This window comes from Microtus ochrogaster, chromosome 4 (genome assembly GCF_000317375.1).
Source record: "Microtus ochrogaster isolate Prairie Vole_2 chromosome 4, MicOch1.0, whole genome shotgun sequence".
NCBI lineage: Eukaryota > Metazoa > Chordata > Mammalia > Rodentia > Cricetidae > Microtus > Microtus ochrogaster.
The window spans coordinates 86003495-86025283 of record NC_022011.1 but is presented as its reverse complement, the minus strand read 5'-3'; the positions used below and the strand labels follow the sequence as shown (position 1 = coordinate 86025283).

Below are 21789 nucleotides of genomic sequence, written 5' to 3'. Positions count from 1 at the left end.
TTTTTTTTTTTTTCCAGAAAAACCAAGCCCACCAGAAAAGCTTGGAGTAACCAGTGTCTCCAAAGACAGTGTTTCACTGAGCTGGCTGAAGCCAGAACACGATGGCGGAAGCAGAGTGGTACATTATGTTGTTGAAGCACTAGAGAAAGGCCAGAAAAACTGGGTTAAATGTGCAGTGGTAAAGACAACCCATCACGTTGTTTCCGGTCTGAGAGAGGGTCATGAATACTTCTTCCGGGTCTTTGCCGAAAACCAAGCAGGCCTGAGTGACCCAAGAGAGCTCCTGCTTCCTGTTCTCATAAAGGATCAGCTAGGTATAGCTAACTTTATACATATTCCTGCATTCAGGTAACTTAATGTTTTCAGGCATTTTTTTTCACCTTTATGTTCCGTACTTCTATTTTTTTCAGAGCCACCTGAAATTGATATGAAGAATTTCCCAAGTCACACAGTGTATGTTAGAGCTGGCTCCAATCTTAAAGTTGACATCCCCATTTCTGGAAAGCCGCTCCCCAAAGTGACCTTATCAAGAGATGGTGTGCCCCTGAAGGCGACCATGAGGTTTAACACCGAGATTACTGCTGAGAACCTGACCATCAATCTCAAAGAAAGCGTTACCACTGATGCGGGGCGATATGAGATCACTGCGGCCAACTCCAGTGGAACCACCAAAGCTTTCATTAACATCATTGTGCTGGACAGGCCGGGTCCTCCGACTGGCCCTGTGGTCATCAGTGACATCACTGAAGAAAGTGTGACCCTCAGATGGGAGCCACCCAAGTATGATGGGGGAAGCCACGTCACCAACTACATCGTACTGAAGAGAGAAACAAGTACAGCGGTGTGGTCCGAAGTGTCGGCAACGGTGGCAAGAACCATGATTAAAGTCATGAAACTGACCACGGGAGAAGAATACCAGTTCCGAATCAAGGCAGAAAATCGCTTTGGCATCAGTGATCACATCGATTCAGCTTGTATAGTTGTCAAACTGCCATACAGTAAGTTGCTGACCTTACACACCCCAGATTGCTCTTTACTCTATAAATGTGCTAAATGCCTATATTAACCTATGGGTTTCCCCTCTTTCATAGCAACACCCGGTCCACCGTCTACACCCTGGGTCTCCAATGTTACTCGGGAAAGCATCACTGTGGGCTGGCATGAACCAGTGTCCAATGGAGGAAATGCAGTCATAGGCTACCACTTGGAAATGAAAGACAGAAACAGTATCTTATGGCAAAAAGCCAACAAAATGATCATCCGTACAACTCACTTCAAAGTCACAACCATCAGTGCCGGGCTTATCTACGAATTCAGGGTGTATGCAGAAAATGCTGCTGGCATTGGAAAACCCAGCCATCCTTCGGAGCCGGTCTTGGCCATCGATGCCTGTGGTATGTATTTGCCAGATGCACTTGTCATGAGAAGAGCAGTTCTGATAACTTAAAAATGCAAATTTCATGTCTTCAATGAATTGGTCTAAGGGCCACTGACCTGCTTTCTCATGATTGCAGAACCTCCAAGGAATGTTCGGATCACTGATATTTCCAAGAACTCTGTCAACCTTTCATGGCAACAGCCAGCTTTTGATGGAGGAAGCAAGATTACAGGCTACATTGTGGAGAGGCGTGACCTTCCAGACGGGAGATGGACCAAGGCCAGCTTCACCAATGTTATTGAGACTCAATTCACCGTCTCTGGCTTGACACAGAATTCCCAGTATGAATTCCGGGTCTTTGCTAGAAATGCTGTTGGCTCCATCAGCAATCCATCTGAGGTTGTGGGCCCCATCACATGCATTGACTCCTACGGTAAGCGGTTTTCACCCACTGTTTTTTCTGTAATGACTTTTAACATGTGTCTTAAATAGATTGTGGGAGTAAGTACAGACTAGCTGGAATACTTAGGAATATATTCTTCAACCGCTTCATACCTCCCCACCTTGGTTTTAGGAAAAATGATAAGATTTTGATTATAGGATATCTAAAGGCCTTTCAAGCTTTTAGGATTTTTTTTTTTTTGGTTGTCTGAATTGGTGCTTTCATTCTATTTGAAGCTATCAGATTCAATAATAACTCTCAGGTTAACTCACATCAGCACTGCATATTTCTCCTAAGTTCATGAAAGCACACACAGGGTCTTAAATGATGATGGTATTAGCAGCTCCTACCCCTGACTGGGCAGTTTCCATGAGAGCCCTTCCTCTGTGAAGAATTCACTCCCATAGATTAACAGCACAGATTAATCCACTTTACAAAAGGGAGCCTAAAGCTGGGCAGTGGTGGCACATGCCTTTAATCTCAGCACTTGGGAGGCAGAGGCAGGTGGATCTCTAAGTTCGAGACCAGCCTGGTCTACGGGATGAGTTCCAGAGCAGCCAGGGCTACAAAGAGAAATCATGTCTTGGGGGGGGGGGAACTAAGGCTTTGAATATTTATGTAAATTCCCCCAAGGTCAAACAACTCAACAGTAATGAGCAGCCCTCTTTGGGGCCCTCTCTATCTTACCGTCAGATCAAAATATAACTGGCCATTCTCAACTAAGTGGCATTCAACTAATAATGGCTTAGAAATGAGAATTTCATGACAGTCAAGTACCCTGTTGGTACCTTGTAATAGCTTTCCGTTTTCAAAAGTGGAAGTTTAGCTTCTTCATGTCTGATCAAAAGGATCTACTCGCTTCCTCTTGCTGGAAGTCCCAGGGCCACCCTTTACTAGTCAGGATTTGTGGCACTGTAAGGCCAGTCAAACTTAGTTTTATATCTCAACAATCATGAGTAGCCTGGCGGAGCATCCGTTCAGGGGAGCTATAGCTCTGGGAGTAGAGAGGTCAAGCTTCAAGAAGAACATGAACTGCTCACATCCGGATGGTGGAAAGGAAGACAAATGAGAAGCGATCAGAAGTAAAGGAAAGAGAGTCTAGAGTCAAAGAAAACGTGTGGTGCTATTTCTTCCATAATGGTCTCAACCCTGATCCTGTTTTCATGCAGTTTAGTGTAGATACCCTGAGATCCAGAGTCTGTTCAGTCTGTCTGTCTTCCCCATGACGTGAGTGGGCTTAGACCTGCATATCGCACACACAACACATGTGCAAACAATTAGCAGACGGTCAGCGGCCTATTTTGAAGTTTCTGCAACTACATTTTTCATCCTGGTAAAATTTCAACTGTTTCTTCCTCTTTTTTCTTGCAGGTGGGCCTGTTATTGACTTGCCTCTAGAGTATACAGAAGTTGTCAAATACAGAGCAGGCACATCTGTGAGGCTCAGAGCTGGTATTTCAGGCAAACCCGAGCCCACGATTGAGTGGTACAAAGACGATAAAGAATTACAAACCAATGCGCTGGTATGTGTTGAAAATAGCACTGACCTGGCATCTATACTCATCAAAGATGCCAACCGCCTCAATAGTGGAAGCTATGAATTAAAGCTAAGGAATGCCATGGGTTCCGCCTCCGCCACCATCAGAGTACAGATCCTCGGTAGGTGCTTTAACATGGGCAATGATGCGTTTTGTTTACCTAGAGTGTAGTAATTCAAAGCCACTCGGGTTTTTAAAGGCCCCTCACGTTGTTTTCATCTTTCACTGGCAGATAAACCGGGACCTCCAGGAGGACCAATTGAGTTTAAGACGGTCACTGCCGAAAAAATAACTCTGCTCTGGAGGCCTCCAGCTGATGACGGCGGCGCCAAGATCACTCACTACATCGTGGAAAAACGTGAAACAAGCCGAGTCGTGTGGTCTATGGTGGCTGAAAACCTGGAGGAGTGCATCATTACAACTACCAAAATTATTAAAGGGAATGAGTATATCTTCCGAGTCCGGGCTGTGAACAAATACGGAATTGGCGAGCCGCTGGAATCTGATCCGGTTGTAGCCAAGAATGCTTTTGGTGAGCTGTAGCCTCATTAGAAAACTAAAAGGCATGCAAAATACACTTACAGATATAAGCTATTCTGAGAGCTTGTCTATGCTTTCCTGGAAAGATTTTCTTTCCATCTCTGCTTGTCTCATTACTGCCCTTTTCCACAAGACAGACACTGTCGTTACTAAACTGATAGTAGACGGAATTTAAAAATGAGAAAGTTGAACCTGTTGAACCTTTAAACTCATCTGTTCTCTCCTTCCTAGTTACACCTGGACCGCCAAGCATACCAGAAGTGACAAAGATGACCAAGAATTCTATGACTGTTGTCTGGAACAGGCCAACCGTAGATGGTGGTAGTGAAATAAACGGCTATTTCCTTGAAAAACGAGACAAGAAGAGTCTGGCCTGGCTTAAAGTACTAAAGGAGACTATTCGTGACACCAGACAAAAGGTGACAGGACTCATTGAAAACAGTGACTATCAATATCGAGTCTGTGCTGTCAACGCTGCTGGAATGGGTCCATTCTCAGAACCCTCTGACTTCTACAAGGCTGCTGATCCTATTGGTAAGCTCTCACGTACACACGTCTCCGGCTGTCTTCTGTGTGATGGAATTGTAGATGTGATTGTGTAATCGCTACGTTGTAATTGACCATTCCAGATCCTCCAGGCCCCCCTGCCAAGATAAGAATTGCAGATTCAACTAAATCATCCATCACTCTTGGCTGGAGTAAACCTGTCTACGACGGGGGCAGCGAAGTCACTGGCTATGTTGTTGAGATGAGACAAGGAGAGGAGGAGGAATGGGCTCTTGTCTCCACCAGGGGAGAGGTCAGAACGACAGAATATGTGGTCTCTAACCTGAAGCCTGGAGTCGATTACTTTTTCCAAGTATCAGCAGTAAACTGTGCTGGCCAAGGAGAACCCATCACAATGACTGAACCTGTCCAGGCTAAAGACATCCTTGGTACGTACATCCACTTTGGTGATGTTGTGTGTCTTACTAAGAGTTCCAGGCAAAGAGTCATTGTCTTTTAAAAATCACTGTAAATGTCCATTTTCTGTCTACAGAGGAACCAGAAATTGACTTAGACGTGGCTCTCAGAACATCCGTTATCGCTAAAGCTGGGGAAGATGTACAGATATTGATGCCCTTTAAAGGCAGACCGCCCCCTACTGTCACCTGGAGGAAAGACGAGAAGAATCTTGGCAGTGATGCCAGATACAACATCCAAAACACTGATTCATCTTCCTTACTCGTCATCCCTCAAGTCACTCGCAACGACACAGGGAAATACACCCTGACAATAGAAAACGGAGTGGGCCAACCCAAGTCTTCCACTGTGAGCGTGAAAGTGCTCGATACGCCAGCGGCCTGCCAGAAGCTACAGGTGAAACATGTTTCCCTAGGCACAGCCACGTTGCTATGGGATCCTCCTCTCATTGATGGAGGGTCTCCCGTCATTAACTACGTCATTGAAAAGAGAGATGCCACAAAGAGAACGTGGTCCGTCGTGTCCCACAAGTGTTCCGGCACAGCCTTTAAGGTAACAGACTTATCAGAGAAAACTCCGTTCTTCTTCCGAGTTCTTGCAGAAAATGAAATTGGAATCGGTGAGCCCTGTGAGACTACAGAGCCTGTAAAAGCTGCCGAGGTACCAGCACCTATCCGTGATCTCTCAATGAAAGATTCTACAAAGACATCCGTTGTCCTCAGCTGGACCAAGCCTGACTTTGACGGTGGGAGCATCATCACAGACTACGTTGCGGAAAGGAAAGGAAAAGGTGAACAGGCCTGGTCACACGCTGGCATTAGTAAGACCTGTGAAATCGAGATTGGACAACTTAAAGAGCAGTCGGTCTTGGAATTCCGAGTGGCCGCCAGAAATGAGAAAGGACAGAGCGACCCTGTCACTATTGGGCCACTCACAGTGAAAGAGCTGGTGATAACACCTGAAGTTGACTTGTCAGAAATCCCCGGGGCACAGATATCTGTAAGAATTGGACATAATGTACATCTTGAATTACCTTACAAAGGAAAACCCAAGCCATCCATCAGTTGGCTGAAAGATGGTTTGCCACTGAAAGAAAGTGAATATGTTCGCTTCAGTAAAACAGAAAACAAAATTACCTTGAGCATTAAGAACGTAAAGAAGGAGCACGGAGGGAAATACACCGTTATTCTTGACAATGCAGTATGCAGAAACTCCTTCCCCATTACAATCATTACCCTTGGCCCGCCATCCAAGCCCAAAGGACCCATTCGATTCGATGAAATCAAGGCCGACAGTGCCATCATGTCATGGGATATCCCGGAAGATGATGGAGGAGGGGAAATCACCTGTTACAGCATTGAAAGGCGGGAAGCTTCGCAAACTAACTGGAAGATGGTGTGTTCAAGCGTTGCCAGGACGACTTTCAAAGCTTCCAATCTGGTCAAAGATTCTGAATACCAGTTTAGGGTTAGAGCAGAAAACAGATACGGAGTTAGCGAACCGCTTGTCTCAAATCTTATCGTGGCAAAACACCAGTTCAGGATTCCTGGCCCCCCAGGAAAGCCAGTGATATACAACGTGACCTCAGATGGCATGTCACTAACTTGGGATGCGCCAGTTTATGACGGTGGTTCAGAAGTGACTGGATTCCATGTTGAAAAGAAAGAAAGAAACAGCATCCTCTGGCAAAGGGTTAACACATCGCCAATATCTGGGAGAGAATACAGAGCTACTGGCTTAATAGAAGGACTGGACTACCAATTCCGTGTATATGCTGAGAATTCGGCTGGCCTAAGCTCACCTAGTGACCCAAGCAAGTTTACATTAGCTGTTTCTCCAGTAGGTAAGTGGCTGTTATTTAAATATATTTACTTTAGCAACCAAATATATTGGCAATATATACATTAAACTCTGCTCCTCTTTCAGAAGTCACCCTCTAGGCTCTACCTTCTCACGTCAAGCTAGAGGGATGGTTTTAACTCAGTCTAATAAAGTAATTTAGACCATGAAGCAGAAAGTTGAAATTAGTAGTGCAAGTGTTCCTGCAAGGTTTATCCATGTTGTTTTACTTTCTTGGCAATTAAAAGATGATTACAGATATAGCGGCGTGTTTAACCTCCCTGCAATTTTTTTCAGACCCACCTGGCACTCCTGATTACATTGATGTCACCCGGGAGACCATCACACTTAAGTGGAACCCACCGTTGCGTGACGGGGGAAGCAAGATAGTGGCCTACAGCATTGAGAAACGGCAAGGGAATGATCGCTGGGTCCGATGCAACTTCACGGACGTCAGTGAATGTCAGTACACTGTCACCGGACTCAGTCCTGGGGATCGGTATGAGTTCAGGATAATCGCAAGGAATGCGGTCGGAACCATAAGCCCACCCTCACAGTCTTCCGGCCTCATCATGACAAGAGATGAGAACGGTAAGCATTGCCAACTGATTTCCATTGTGAGAAAGGGGTATTCACATTTCTAAAGGATGTTTTTGGCTTCCGGACTGTAGAAGGGGACAGAGGTCTTTTTCTATAGGTTAGCTAAGACTGCCATGTGGATTGTAGTGGGCTTTCCCAAATGGAGTTGGACCACCAGCTCCTCAATAATGGCATGGAGACAATGTTAATTATGAAAGCTTGGGATTTGGCTTAGGCTTTTCCCCAACTAGATATTAAAGCTCAATGGACCTGCTTTTATTAATCTAATTTATTTTGTCACATGGCTTTTACCTTTCTTCGCTATGGCATGTCCAACTGGCTCCCAGTACTGGCGAAATCCATGTGCCTAGATTCCTGCGCCTCGTCCTCGGTCTCCCAGGAAATCCCATCTATCCTCCTGCCAGCTAGTGACCATTTAGCTGTTTCTTAAACCAATCAGAAAGCACCTTGGCAGAAACACACCATCACAGTGTATAAAAAGATTATCCCACAACAGTGCATAAATTAAGTCTCTTTGGGCAGGAAGTGAGACAGGGCTTCTCTGCGAAACAGTCCTGGCTGTCCTGGAACTCACTTTGTAGACCAGGTTGGCCTCGAACTCACAAAGATCCACCTGCCTCAGCACTTGAGAGAAGTGCTGGGATTAAAGGCGTGCGCCACCACCACCTGGCAAAATTAAGTCCTTTTTGATATCAGTTATTTCCCACTGTGTCTATCATTTTACACCATTCCCATGTAAATATCAAGCATGTGGAAGTGAGGTTTTAGGCTTGGACTTTTAGCCATTTGGAGTAAAGGAAATGGTTCCCAGGAATAGCTCCCTATCTGTACTAGTTATTCAAATGCAAAATATCTGAAGCAATAAAATCATTACCTGCTTGTGTGATGCTAATGGCCTCTCCCAGGAACTTGCTTGGATTTGTGTCGCTATCAGGAAGTAAAGACTGGCTAGCTAGTAAGAGTGGCAGTTCTCCTTTGACAAAGGGCAAAGAGTAACAAAGTAACAAGTCAGGAGTAACAATGGGAATAATTTAACAGCAGAAAAATGTTTAATCCTGCAGTCTAAACTCTCAATCACACTAGCCTTACTTTCAAAATGGCCTTTGGTGACAGGGGAATGATTACCTTCCTTTATGATATGGTCCTAATGAAGACTATGTTTGTGTATGTCTTTATTAAACCAAATTAATAAGCAATTTCTCCTCTCTTTTGCAGTTCCACCAACAGTAGAGTTTGGCCCCGAGTACTTCGACGGTCTTGTTATTAAGTCTGGAGACAGCCTTAGAATCAAAGCTTTGGTCCATGGGCGACCAGTACCACGAGTAACTTGGTTCAGAGATGGAGTTGAAATTGAGAGGAGAATGAACATGGAAATAACTGATGTTCTCGGCTCAACCAGCCTCTTTGTTAGAGACGCAACTCGAGATCATCGTGGTGTTTATACAGTGGAAGCCAAAAATGTATCTGGTACCACAAAAGCAGAAATTACAGTGAAAGTACAAGGTATTTTAAAATAGTTCGAGATGATTTACGGGACTTGGGTTAGGGAGATGGCTAATTATACTTCAGTGGACAAGACAAACAGCAAGTGATTCTTAAAACGTTTTCTTCCAGATACACCAGGAAAAGTCGTTGGGCCAATACGATTCACGAATATTACTGGTGAGAAGATGACCTTGTGGTGGGATGCCCCACTCAATGACGGCTGTGCCCCTGTCACCCACTACATCATTGAAAAACGGGAAACCAGCAGACTGGCCTGGGCATTGATTGAGGACAACTGTGAAGCCCACAGCTACACCGCCGTTAAACTCATAACCGGCAATGAATATCAGTTCCGTGTTTCTGCTGTTAACAAGTTTGGTGTTGGCCGGCCACTGGAGTCTGACCCTGTGGTTGCCCAGATACAATACAGTAAGTTTGCGGTTCTACTAAACGGTGTCATGACATAAGATGAACTTTCTAAGCAAATGAATCTAACTGATTTCCCCCTTTTATAGCTGTTCCGGATGCCCCTGGAATTCCCGAACCTAGCAATGTAACAGGCAATAGCATCACCCTGACTTGGACAAGGCCAGAATCAGATGGCGGCAATGAGATTCAACACTACATCCTCGAACGACGAGAAAAGAAAAGCACAAGATGGGTGAAAGTGACCAGCAAACGACCCATTTCTGAGACAAGATTCAAAGTCACTGGCCTGGTGGAAGGCAACGAGTATGAATTCCATGTCCTGGCTGAGAACGCGGCTGGGATTGGGCCAGCAAGTGGAATCTCAAGACTGATCAAATGCCGAGAGCCTGTTAACCCACCAAGTGCCCCCGCGGTGGTCAAAGTGACAGACACATCCAAGACAACCGTGAGCTTAGAATGGGCCAAGCCGGTCTTTGACGGTGGGATGGAAATAATTGGGTACATAATAGAGATGTGCAAAGCTGACTTAGGGGACTGGCAGAAAGTAAACACAGAGCCCTGCGTGAAAACAAGATACACAGTCACTGATCTCGAAGCCGGTGAAGAATACAAATTCCGGGTCAGCGCTATCAACGGTGCCGGGAAAGGAGACAGCTGCGAGGTGACCGGTACTATAAAAGCCGTTGATCGGTTATCCGCTCCTGAGTTAGACATTGACGCCAACTTCAAGCAGACTCATATTGTCAGAGCGGGCGCCAGCATTCGCCTCTTCATCGCCTACCAGGGGAGACCTACTCCTACAGCGGTGTGGAGCAAGCCTGACTCGAACCTGAGCATTCGGGCTGATATCCACACAACAGACTCCTTCAGCACCCTCACCGTGGAAAACTGCAACAGAAACGACGCAGGGAAATACACGCTCACTGTGGAAAACAACAGTGGTAGAAAGTCAATAACGTTCACTGTGAAGGTGCTCGACTCTCCAGGACCACCTGGTCCAATTTCCTTCAAAGATGTGACCCGGGGATCTGCCACACTGATGTGGGATGCCCCTCTCCTTGACGGTGGTGCCCGCATCCATCACTACGTGGTGGAGAAACGAGAAGCCAGTCGCCGCAGCTGGCAGGTCGTCAGTGAAAAGTGCACTCGCCAGATCCTCAAGGTCAGCGACCTGACAGAAGGTGTCCCGTACTATTTCCGTGTTTCCGCTGAGAATGAGTATGGCGTCGGTGAACCCTATGAAATGCAAGAACCAATCGTCGCCACAGAACAGCCTGCCCCGCCCAGGAGACTCGATGTGGTAGACACTAGCAAATCGTCTGCAGTCTTGGCCTGGCTTAAACCTGACCATGATGGAGGCAGTCGGATCACTAGCTACCTGCTTGAGATGAGGCAGAAGGGATCCGACTTCTGGGTTGAAGCTGGTCACACCAAACAGCTGACTTTCACAGTGGAGCGCCTCGTTGAGAACACCGAATATGAATTCCGGGTGAAAGCCAAGAACGACGCTGGCTACAGTGAACCCAGAGAGGCCTTCTCATCTGTCATCATCAAGGAGCCTCAAATTGAGCCCACTGCCGATCTCACCGGAATCACCAATCAGCTCATAACCTGCAAGGCTGGAAGCACATTTACCATTGACGTGCCAATCAGTGGGCGTCCCGCCCCCAAAGTAACATGGAAACTAGAAGAAATGAGACTCAAGGAGACAGATCGAATGAGCATCACGACCACAAAAGACAGGACCACCCTGACAGTAAAGGACAGCATGAGAGGCGACTCTGGCAGGTACTTCCTGACTCTAGAAAACACAGCTGGTGTTAAAACGTTTACCATCACCGTTGTGGTTATTGGAAGACCAGGGCCAGTAACTGGTCCCATCGAGGTCTCATCTGTCTCTGCTGAATCCTGTGTACTATCATGGAGCGAACCCAAAGACGACGGAGGCACAGACATCACTAACTACATAGTTGAAAAGCGCGAGTCGGGTACCACAGCCTGGCAGCTTATCAACTCCAGTGTGAAGCGCACTCAGATCAAAGTCACGCATCTCACAAAATACAAAGAATACTGCTTCCGTGTCAGCTCAGAGAACAGATTTGGGGTCAGCAAGCCTCTGGAAACAGCACCAATTGTTGCTGAACATCCATTTGGTAAGAAAAATAAAAACCAAATTTCATAGTCTGTTTAAAATATTTTTAAGTATTTCCACTGAATTTTATAAAACCCTGTTCTTACATATTCCTGTCTTTATTTAGTTCCACCAAGTGCTCCCACCAGACCTGAAGTCTACTATGTGTCTGCCAATGCCATGTCAATTCGCTGGGAAGAACCCTACCACGATGGTGGCAGTAAGATCGTTGGCTACTGGGTTGAGAAGAAAGAGCGTAACACCATCCTTTGGGTGAAGGAAAACAAAGTGCCGTGCCTAGAGTGTAACTACAAAGTGACGGGCTTGGTAGAAGGGCTGGAGTATCAGTTCAGAACATACGCACTCAATGCAGCGGGTGTCAGCAAGGCCAGTGAAGCCTCAAGACCCATCATGGCTCAGAACCCAGTTGGTGCGTACACAGTTCTAAAGGCGTATTTGTTACCATTCCTGGTATTGGAACTCAGCTGTATTTTTTAACCTGATTTTGTATCCCTTCTAGATCCCCCGGGTAGACCAGAAGTAACGGATGTCACCAGGTCGACAGTGTCTCTAATCTGGTCGGCCCCGGTGTATGACGGAGGCAGCAAGGTTGTGGGTTACATCGTAGAACGGAAGCCAGTCAGTGAAGTCGGAGATGGTCGCTGGCTGAAGTGTAACTATACCATTGTCTCTGATAACTTCTTCACGGTGACCGCTCTCAGTGAAGGGGACACTTATGAATTCCGTGTCTTGGCCAAGAACGCGGCAGGTGTAATCAGCAAGGGCTCTGAATCCACGGGCCCTGTCACTTGCCGAGATGAATATGGTAAGAAACAGGTCACGTTTCCCTTTGCTCTTTCGGCACGTAAGTGGATCTCTGAGCCGTCAGTCACCCATTCCTATCTATTCCTATTAACAGCTCCACCCAAAGCTGAATTAGACGCCAGGTTACAAGGTGAGCTGGTTACCATCAGAGCAGGTTCAGATCTTGTTCTGGATGCTGCCGTCGGTGGCAAACCCGAACCCAAAATCATCTGGACCAAAGGGGACAAGGAACTAGATCTCTGTGAAAAGGTATCCCTACAGTACACGGGCAAGCGGGCGACGGCGGTCATCAAATATTGCGACAGAAGCGACAGTGGAAAATACACGTTGACGGTGAAGAATGCCGGTGGGACCAAGTCTGTGTCCGTCATGGTCAAGGTTCTTGGTGCGTATATCAGATGTACTTCTTTCTGATGTTACAGAACTTTGAAGGGTGCTGTTCGTCGTGACCTGTCCCCCTGCCTGTTTCAGATTCCCCTGGCCCATGTGGCAAACTCACGGTCAGCAGAGTAACCGAGGAGAAGTGCACGTTAGCCTGGAGCCTTCCTCAGGAAGATGGAGGAGCAGAGATAACCCACTACATTGTAGAGAGACGTGAGACTAGCAGGCTCAACTGGGTGATAGTTGAAGGGGAATGCCTGACTCTATCCTACGTGGTCACCAGACTCATCAAGAACAACGAATACACGTTCCGCGTGAGGGCAGTGAACAAATACGGCCTGGGTGTGCCAGTGGAATCGGAGCCGATTGTGGCCAGAAATTCTTTCAGTGAGTATTAACTTCTTAAAACACTTTGGGGATTAAAACGTTAATGGATCAATGAAGAAGGGTGGTCATGCCCACAGTGACTGTACACAGTTCTGACCATCCTTATTTGCATTAAACACAAACAGCGATTCCATCCCAGCCTGGCATACCCGAAGAGGTGGGGGCTGGCAAAGAGCACATCATTATTCAGTGGACAAAACCCGAATCTGACGGTGGCAATGAGATCAGCAACTACCTGGTAGACAAGCGTGAGAAGAAGAGCTTGCGCTGGACACGTGTCAACAGAGACTACGTGGTGTATGACACCAGGCTGAAGGTGACCAGCCTGATGGAAGGTTGTGATTATCAGTTCCGGGTGACGGCAGTGAACGCTGCTGGCAACAGCGAACCCAGCGAAGCCTCCAACTTCATCCGCTGCAGAGAGCCATCATGTGAGTGCTAGACGCAGACAGTTAACCCAGTGCCAACCAAAACCGGACAGCAGATATTTTCCAATGTCATATCTCTGGGGACCTCAGAATTATGAAAAGCATACACCTAGTAGAGATTTTCTTACTACTGCAATCTTGAGATAGATATATACCATTTTAACTTTAGTGGTAATAGTTAGCCTTGCTGAACACTGTTGCAGTATTTGTCTGGTTTATCAAAAGCAACAGGTTGTTCTATTACCAGTATGAAAGAGATATACTGTAAGTCTCGGAGGAGAGTGGAAAAGTAAGTTCTACTGATAAGCACTGAGAAGGAAAATAGCAAAGTCCCTTTTGAGAAGAGGCTTAGGGGAGCATAAAGTCCCTTATATGATGATACTAACAAAACCATTATTATATCATCTTCAAAAATAGCACACAGGCTTTTCCAGCATGTGAGCCCAAGAGCTAAAAGGAGTTGGTCCCTGGGACTGAAGGGGGAAAAGACAGAACCAGATTCCTGCATTCATTAGAAAGACAGAGGGGACATGTGATGTTAACCCAGGCAAAGAAGAGCGACTGAGGAAAAGTCCTGGGGAACAAGCTAAGAAAGGAGCTGAGTTAAGAGAGAAAATACCACCATTGTTAGCCAGAGTGAGGAAAGAAACAGATGTACTGCCAGAGTAATCTACGTCTTGAAATAATTAGTGATAATGCATCTTAAGGGTTGTCCTAGAGCACTCAAAAAATTAAAATCCTGTTACAAAGAGGGACTTGGTAAGCCCTGAACACCTCTGTGAATCTTCAAAACACAATTGTCATTTCAAAATCGTCCTTGTTTATGCAATGCCTATAATCTCACTTTTAAATTTCAGATACCCCTGGACCACCTTCCGCTCCAAGAGTTGTAGATACCACCAAGCGTAGTATTAGTTTGGCATGGACCAAACCCATGTATGATGGTGGTGCTGACATCATAGGATACATCCTGGAAATGCAAGAGAAGGACACTGACCAGTGGTGCCGGGTGCATACAAATGCCACAATCAGGAACAACGAATTCACTGTGCCAGACCTTAAAACAGGCCAGAAATACTCCTTCCGGGTTGCTGCCGTGAACGTGAAGGGTGTGAGCGAGTACAGTGAAGCCGTTGCCGAAATTGAGCCCGTGGAAAGACTAGGTACGGAACGCAGACGCTTGGACAGGAATTGCCCGCTCATTTTGTCTGGCCGCGAATTAATTACATTTTGGTATTGACTTCCCAGAAATACCAGATCTGGAGCTTGCAGATGATCTGAAGAAGACCGTGACTCTCAGGGCTGGAACCACACTGCGCCTGATGGTGTCTGTATCGGGAAGACCATCTCCTGTCATCACGTGGAGCAAGAAAGGCATTGACCTTGCAAACCGGGCCATCATTGACAACACGGAGAACTACTCTTTACTCATCGTGGACAAAGTTAATCGGTATGATGCTGGAAAGTACACAATTGAAGCTGAAAACCAATCTGGCAAGAAATCAGCAACCATCCTTGTTAAAGTCTATGGTAAGTGGTTTTCTTATGCTGAGCTGAGCTCCGAGTAGAGACCACAAAACAGTACATCTTTGGCATATTGTTGATCGCCTCACTAGAGGATACCTACATTGATTATATTTTCCTACAACAAACAATGAAGAATAACTATGAATTGACTCTTTATCCTTCTAATCTGTTTGTTATTTTAGATACTCCCGGTCCCTGTCCTTCAGTGAGCGTTAAGGAAGTTTCCAGAGATTCTGTGACCATCACTTGGGAAATCCCCACCATCGATGGCGGTGCTCCCGTCAGCAATTACATCATCGAGAAGCGAGAAGCTGCCATGAGAGCATTCAAAACAGTAACCACTAAGTGCAGCAAGACTCTTTACCGAATCTCCGGCCTGGTAGAAGGAACCATGTACTACTTCAGAGTGCTTCCAGAAAACATCTATGGCATCGGAGAGCCTTGTGAGACATCAGACGCCGTGCTGATCTCAGAGGTACCCTTGGTGCCCACAAAACTAGAGGTGGTCGATGTCACCAAATCCACTGTCACCCTGGCCTGGGAGAAGCCACTCTACGATGGCGGAAGCCGACTCACTGGCTATGTGCTCGAGGCCTGCAAAGCGGGGACTGAGAGGTGGATGAAAGTGGTCACTTTGAAACCCACGGTCTTAGAGCACACTGTCATTTCCTTAAACGAAGGCGAACAGTACTTGTTTAGGGTGAGGGCGCAGAATCAGAAAGGTGTGTCAGAACCAAGGGAGATCGTCACGGCTGTGACCGTACAAGACCTCAGAGGTAGGTACCGAATGCCCACATAATAGTAAAACAAATGAAAACACTGAGGAGCGGAGACACTTCATCTCCAGAAATCATATGTAAAGCTGCGTGCCTAATTTCTCCCTTACAGTGTTGCCAACAATCGATCTTTCCACGATGCCTCAGAAGACCATCCACGTGCCAGCCGGCAGACCCGTTGAGCTGGTGATACCTATCGCCGGCCGCCCACCTCCTATGGCTTCTTGGTTCTTTGCTGGCTCTAAACTGAGAGAATCAGAGCGTGTCACAGTCGAAACCCACACTAAAGTCACCAAGTTAACCATCCGTGAGACAACTATAAGAGATACTGGAGAATACACGCTCGAACTGAAGAACGTTACTGGAACCACCTCAGAGACCATCAAAGTTATCATTCTTGGTAAGTAGGAACGACAAAGTCACAATTCAGTTGTTGATGGCTAGCCACCGATTTTGATTTGAAGTAAAAATCCCTCTCCCGGTTTCTCTGTCTTTCACAGACAAGCCTGGTCCACCGACTGGGCCCATCAAGATTGATGAAATCGACGCAACATCAGTGACCATATCCTGGGAACCACCCGAATTGGACGGTGGTGCCCCTCTCAGTGGCTATGTGGTGGAGCAACGTGATGCCCATCGTCCGGGGTGGCTGCCAGTTTCTGAGTCAGTCACAAGACCAACATTTAAGTTCACCAGACTCACGGAAGGCAATGAATATGTGTTCCGGGTGGCAGCAACAAACCGCTTCGGGATTGGTTCTTACCTGCAATCGGAGGTCATAGAATGCCGAAGCAGCATCAGTAAGTTCTTACAGCACTTCCCCTGTATCTGACTCTGAATTTAGTCCCAGTGTGAAGAAAAACAGCCTGTAAAATTGGCCTCTGGGTTTTCTTAAGGCTTCTAAGCAGCCTTGCTTGGCAGCTTTCAACAGAGGTAGATTTTCTGAACTTCTTTACTTGGTTGACGAAGTTGAAAAGCAAAAGGAGACTGAGAAAAAAAAGAGAGGAAGAGAAAACACAAGCAAGGGAGGAACTAGAGATAAACATACAGGAGAAAGCATAAAATATATGCTTAATAGTTATAAGATTGAAGAAAATAAGATACAGCAAAAATGGAAAAAAACCACAAAAGTGAAGGCACTGTGAAAACGGTCATTTGCCTTTCATACTACCTAAAATATCAACTAAAACCATAATACACATAAACAGGATTTCTTTGTTCATGTTGTCATATTTCATTTTTTCTCTGTCTTGCTACAGGTATTCCTGGACCTCCAGAAACATTACAGATATTTGACGTCTCCCGTGATGGCATGACACTTACTTGGTATCCACCTGAGGATGATGGTGGCTCCCAAGTGACCGGCTATATTGTGGAGCGTAAAGAAGTAAGGGCGGATCGATGGGTCCGTGTCAATAAAGTACCGGTGACCATGACACGGTACCGCTCCACTGGCCTAATTGAAGGCTTAGAATATGAGCACCGTGTTACAGCTATTAATGCAAGAGGGACTGGAAAGCCAAGTCGTCCTTCCAAACCCATCGTTGCCATGGATCCAATCGGTAAATATATTTTGTATAAGCCAGGTTTATTGAGATAGGATTTTATGTGTTGGGACTCAATTTTCTGAAGTATGGAGTTCTATGAGTTCTGAGGAAAAACAGATTTGGAATTACCACTACAACAAAGCTACAGAATGTAGAATACAAAAAAAACGTGGAAAACAAAATTGCTAGCAGTCTGTATTTCAACCACACACTGTATTTGTTAGACGACACAGTCATCTGTCAGCTTGCAGCAACTCTAACAAGCACACTCCTTATCCTCTTCCCAGCTCCACCAGGAAAGCCACAAAATCCCAGAGTTACAGATACAACAAGGACATCAGTCTCCCTGGCATGGAGTGTTCCAGAAGATGAAGGTGGATCTAAAGTCACGGGATACTTGATTGAAATGCAAAAAGTCGATCAACGCGAATGGACCAAATGTAACACCACCCCAACCAAGATTCGGGAATACACCCTAACACACCTACCTCAGGGCGCCGAATATAGATTCCGTGTCCTAGCTTGTAACGCTGGCGGACCTGGGGAACCTGCTGAGGTACCAGGAACAGTCAAAGTCACAGAGATGCTTGGTAAGATACTTGAGTGTTTACTTGCTGCTGTGAATGCCTTATAACTTGTTCCTACTCCTCAATTTAAAAAAAAAAATTAAATTGTCATCCTTTGTTTTTCCTCAGAATACCCTGACTATGAACTTGATGAAAGATACCAGGAAGGTGTCTTTGTTCGACAAGGTGGAGTCATCAGACTTACCATACCAATCAAAGGAAAACCATTCCCAATATGTAAATGGACCAAGGAAGGTCAAGATATTAGCAAGCGTGCCATGATTGCAACATCTGAAACACACACTGAGCTTGTGATCAAAGAAGCAGACAGAGATGATTCTGGAACGTATGACTTGGTTCTGGAAAACAAATGTGGCAAGAAGACCGTGTACATCAAGGTCAAGGTGATAGGCAGCCCCAACACCCCAGAAGGGCCACTGGAATATGATGACATACAAGCTCGCTCTGTAAGGGTCAGCTGGAGACCTCCCGCTGATGACGGCGGCGCTGACATCTTGGGCTACATCCTTGAGAGAAGGGAGGTACCAAAGGCCGCCTGGTATACCATTGACTCCAGAGTCCGAGGCACATCTCTGGTGGTAAAAGGCCTCAAAGAGAATGTGGAATACCATTTCCGTGTCTCAGCAGAAAACCAGTTCGGCATAAGCAAACCCCTGAAATCTGAGGAGCCAGTCATACCCAAAACACCACTGAGTAAGTGATCTTTCAACCACTACATTATAAAAGTTGGTTTGTAGGCATCCATTTCTTAAAGCTAGCAGCTCACGAGATCTGAGATTGCACTCTGAGCCGTGTCTACTTCTCACTTGCACTTACAGACCCACCGGAACCACCAAGCAATCCTCCTGAAGTACTTGATGTGACCAAAAGTTCCGTTAGCCTTTCCTGGTCTCGGCCTAAAGATGACGGCGGCTCTCGGGTCACAGGCTACTACATTGAACGCAAGGAGACATCCACTGACAAGTGGGTGAGACACAACAAAACCCAGATCACCACCACCATGTACACGGTCACCGGCCTCGTTCCTGATGCCGAGTATCAGTTCCGTATCATCGCACAGAACGACGTGGGCCTTAGTGAGACCAGCCCTGCTTCTGAGCCAGTTGTTTGTAAAGATCCCTATGGTGAGTAAAGTGTTTCCAAGGGGGAAGAAAAACCAAAGAAGCAAGTCAGTTTTTGTCCCTGCCTTTTTTTTTTTTTTTACTGCCAGTACATCTAATTCTTTTCTCAATTATCTTATTCAGACAAGCCAAGCCAACCAGGAGAACTTGAGATTCTTTCGATATCCAAAGACAGTGTCACTCTCCAGTGGGAGAAACCTGAGTGTGACGGTGGCAAAGAAATCCTTGGCTACTGGGTGGAATACAGGCAGTCCCGGGACAGTGCCTGGAAGAAGAGTAACAAGGAGCGGATCAAGGACAGGCAGTTCACCATCGGGGGTTTGCTAGAGGCCACTGAGTACGAGTTCAGAGTCTTCGCAGAGAATGAGACTGGGCTCAGCCGACCGTGGAGAACAGCTATGTCTGTAAAGACTAAGCTGACATGTAAGTAGCCTACCGCTCTCTGTTAGAAACAGAACCTGGTGAAACTACCTCTTCCTCTATTCCCAGCTACACTGACAGACTTTATTGGCTAGTGGAGTTAAATCGAGCACTTTGATGGGTACATATGGAATAGCTGATCAATCTGACCAGAAGCCACCCCGGCTACAAAACGCCATCAGGAGATGTTAGGGAGGACGAACTAGGCATTTTTCTGCAACAGTTTCTCCCTCTGACGCAATCAGCTTTTTGGTTTTGTTAGGTTAACAAGCATGCATCATGTGCCTAAATCTAAATCAGGGCAAGAAAACTGTAAGCTTGTCCCAAGAGTTCTTACTCCCTCCAAACCTCATGATACACCCTTAATGCCCTCCCAACCAGTATAAAAAATGTGCCAGTATGATACAATAGGATGATGTGCTCGCTGAATCCCCACTTTCCACCTTATCCTAGAAAACTAGCTTATAGGAACCATTGATGTACATCATAGCATCTATTACAGTGTTAATCAATAGGATGATCCGTTGCTGATGTGCACAGATCACACATTCAGTAGTAATGATGCATTTCACATCATCTTTCACCATGTGCAGCTGGAGAAGCCCCGGGAGTGCGCAAAGAAATGGCCGATGTGACCACCAAATTAGGCGAAGCTGCTCAGCTCTCATGCCAGATAGTGGGAAGGCCCCTCCCTGACATTAAATGGTTCCGGTTTGGTAAAGAGCTCATCCAGAGCCGCAAGTACAAAATGTCATCAGATGGGCGCACGCATACTCTGACGGTAATGACGGAAGAACAAGAAGACGAAGGCGTCTACACATGCGTGGCTACAAACGAAGTCGGAGAAGTGGAAACCAGCAGTAAGCTGCTTCTCCAAGCAGCCCCACAGTTCCACCCCGGTTACCCACTGAAAGAGAAGTATTACGGCGCGGTGGGCTCTACACTTCGGCTCCACGTTATGTACATCGGTCGCCCAGTACCTGCCATGACGTGGTTCCATGGCCAGAAACTTCTGCAGAACTCAGAAAACATTACAATTGAAAACACTGAACACTACACCCATCTGGTCATGAAGAACGTCCAACGTAAGACCCACGCTGGCAAATACAAGGTTCAGCTCAGCAATGCCTTTGGGACAGTTGACGCCACCCTGGATGTGGAAATACAAGGTACTTAGCGCTTGCTTTTGATAACTTTCTTTCCCGAGGTAGTAAGAAGCACACGGTGAGACCCGCTACAATGTGCCTTCTCTCAACAGATAAACCAGACAAACCTACAGGACCGATCGTGATCGAGGCACTCCTGAAGAACTCTGTGGTCATCAGCTGGAAGCCGCCTGCTGATGACGGCGGCTCCTGGATCACCAATTACGTGGTGGAGAAATGTGAGGCCAAGGAAGGAGCTGAATGGCAATTGGTGTCTTCAGCCATCTCCGTGACAACCTGTAGAATTGTGAACCTCACAGAAAACGCCGGCTATTATTTCCGGGTCTCAGCTCAGAACACCTTTGGCATCAGTGAGCCACTAGAGGTGGCCTCCATTGTGATCATCAAAAGTCCATTTGGTAAGCACGACCCGGCCTCTAGCTCTTCTAGCTGGGTGGTAAAAGTTTGTCCCCATTAAATCATTTGAGCAGAAATAAAGTTGGAGAGGAAATTGAAGACCCAGGTAAAGTATACTGTCTTTCTTTCACTGTAATCAGATGTTCCTATATCTTAAAGGAGAACGTATGTATCCTATTCTGTTCCCTTTTTTTGTAGCTGCACAGAACATTGGAGTAATTATTTAAAATGGGATTTAAAACAATAGCTATTTTAAACCTGACAAATCTTTCTATTTTTTAACAGAAAAGCCGAGTGTTCCTGGTAGACCAACCATCACTGCTGTCACCAAGGATTCTTGTGTTGTGGCTTGGAAGCCACCCGCGAGCGACGGAGGTGCAAAGATCAGGAACTACTATCTTGAGAAGCGTGAGAAGAAGCAAAACAAGTGGATTGCGGTGACCACGGAAGAAATCCGAGAAACCGTCTTCTCCGTGCAAAACCTTATTGAAGGTCTTGAGTATGAGTTCCGCGTCAAATGTGAAAACCTGGGTGGAGAGAGCGAATGGAGCGAGATTTCAGAGCCGGTCACCCCGAAATCCGACGTCCCGATTCAGGCTCCACACTTCAAGGAGGAGCTGAGAAACCTGAATGTCCGCTATCAGAGCAATGCCACTTTGGTCTGCAAGGTGACCGGTCATCCAAAGCCCATTGTGAAATGGTACAGACAAGGCAAAGAGATCATCGCCGATGGGCTCAAGTACAGAATTCAGGAGTTTAAGGGGGGTTACCACCAGCTCATCATCGCGAGCGTCACAGACGACGACGCCACAGTTTACCAAGTCAGAGCCACCAACCAAGGGGGATCCGTGTCTGGCACCGCCTCCTTGGAAGTGGAAGGTAA

At 46.4% G+C, this 21789-nt stretch overlaps 1 protein-coding gene across 2 annotated transcripts in view; it reads left to right on the top strand.

Annotated features, from left to right (window-relative positions):
• The window catches only part of Ttn (titin), a 270353-nt gene that overhangs the window by 238354 nt on the left and 10210 nt on the right, over nt 1–21789 (top strand). For both annotated transcript variants that reach the window (XM_013345840.2, XM_013345841.1), the window contains 31 exons: nt 18–314; nt 411–998; nt 1092–1394; nt 1515–1811; nt 3192–3479; nt 3591–3890; nt 4130–4432; nt 4528–4833; nt 4938–6704; nt 6998–7291; nt 8516–8803; nt 8915–9214; nt 9301–11367; nt 11473–11775; nt 11866–12171; nt 12265–12555; nt 12642–12938; nt 13064–13369; nt 14224–14529; nt 14615–14896; nt 15076–15669; nt 15782–16069; nt 16170–16469; nt 16929–17231; nt 17504–17806; nt 17912–18496; nt 18622–18927; nt 19048–19347; nt 19938–20513; nt 20603–20908; nt 21192–21785. In XM_013345840.2, the coding sequence (XP_013201294.1) occupies nt 18–314; nt 411–998; nt 1092–1394; nt 1515–1811; nt 3192–3479; nt 3591–3890; nt 4130–4432; nt 4528–4833; nt 4938–6704; nt 6998–7291; nt 8516–8803; nt 8915–9214; nt 9301–11367; nt 11473–11775; nt 11866–12171; nt 12265–12555; nt 12642–12938; nt 13064–13369; nt 14224–14529; nt 14615–14896; nt 15076–15669; nt 15782–16069; nt 16170–16469; nt 16929–17231; nt 17504–17806; nt 17912–18496; nt 18622–18927; nt 19048–19347; nt 19938–20513; nt 20603–20908; nt 21192–21785 (13944 nt within the window). The remainder of the gene's footprint in view (nt 1–17; nt 315–410; nt 999–1091; nt 1395–1514; nt 1812–3191; nt 3480–3590; nt 3891–4129; nt 4433–4527; nt 4834–4937; nt 6705–6997; nt 7292–8515; nt 8804–8914; nt 9215–9300; nt 11368–11472; nt 11776–11865; nt 12172–12264; nt 12556–12641; nt 12939–13063; nt 13370–14223; nt 14530–14614; nt 14897–15075; nt 15670–15781; nt 16070–16169; nt 16470–16928; nt 17232–17503; nt 17807–17911; nt 18497–18621; nt 18928–19047; nt 19348–19937; nt 20514–20602; nt 20909–21191; nt 21786–21789) is intronic.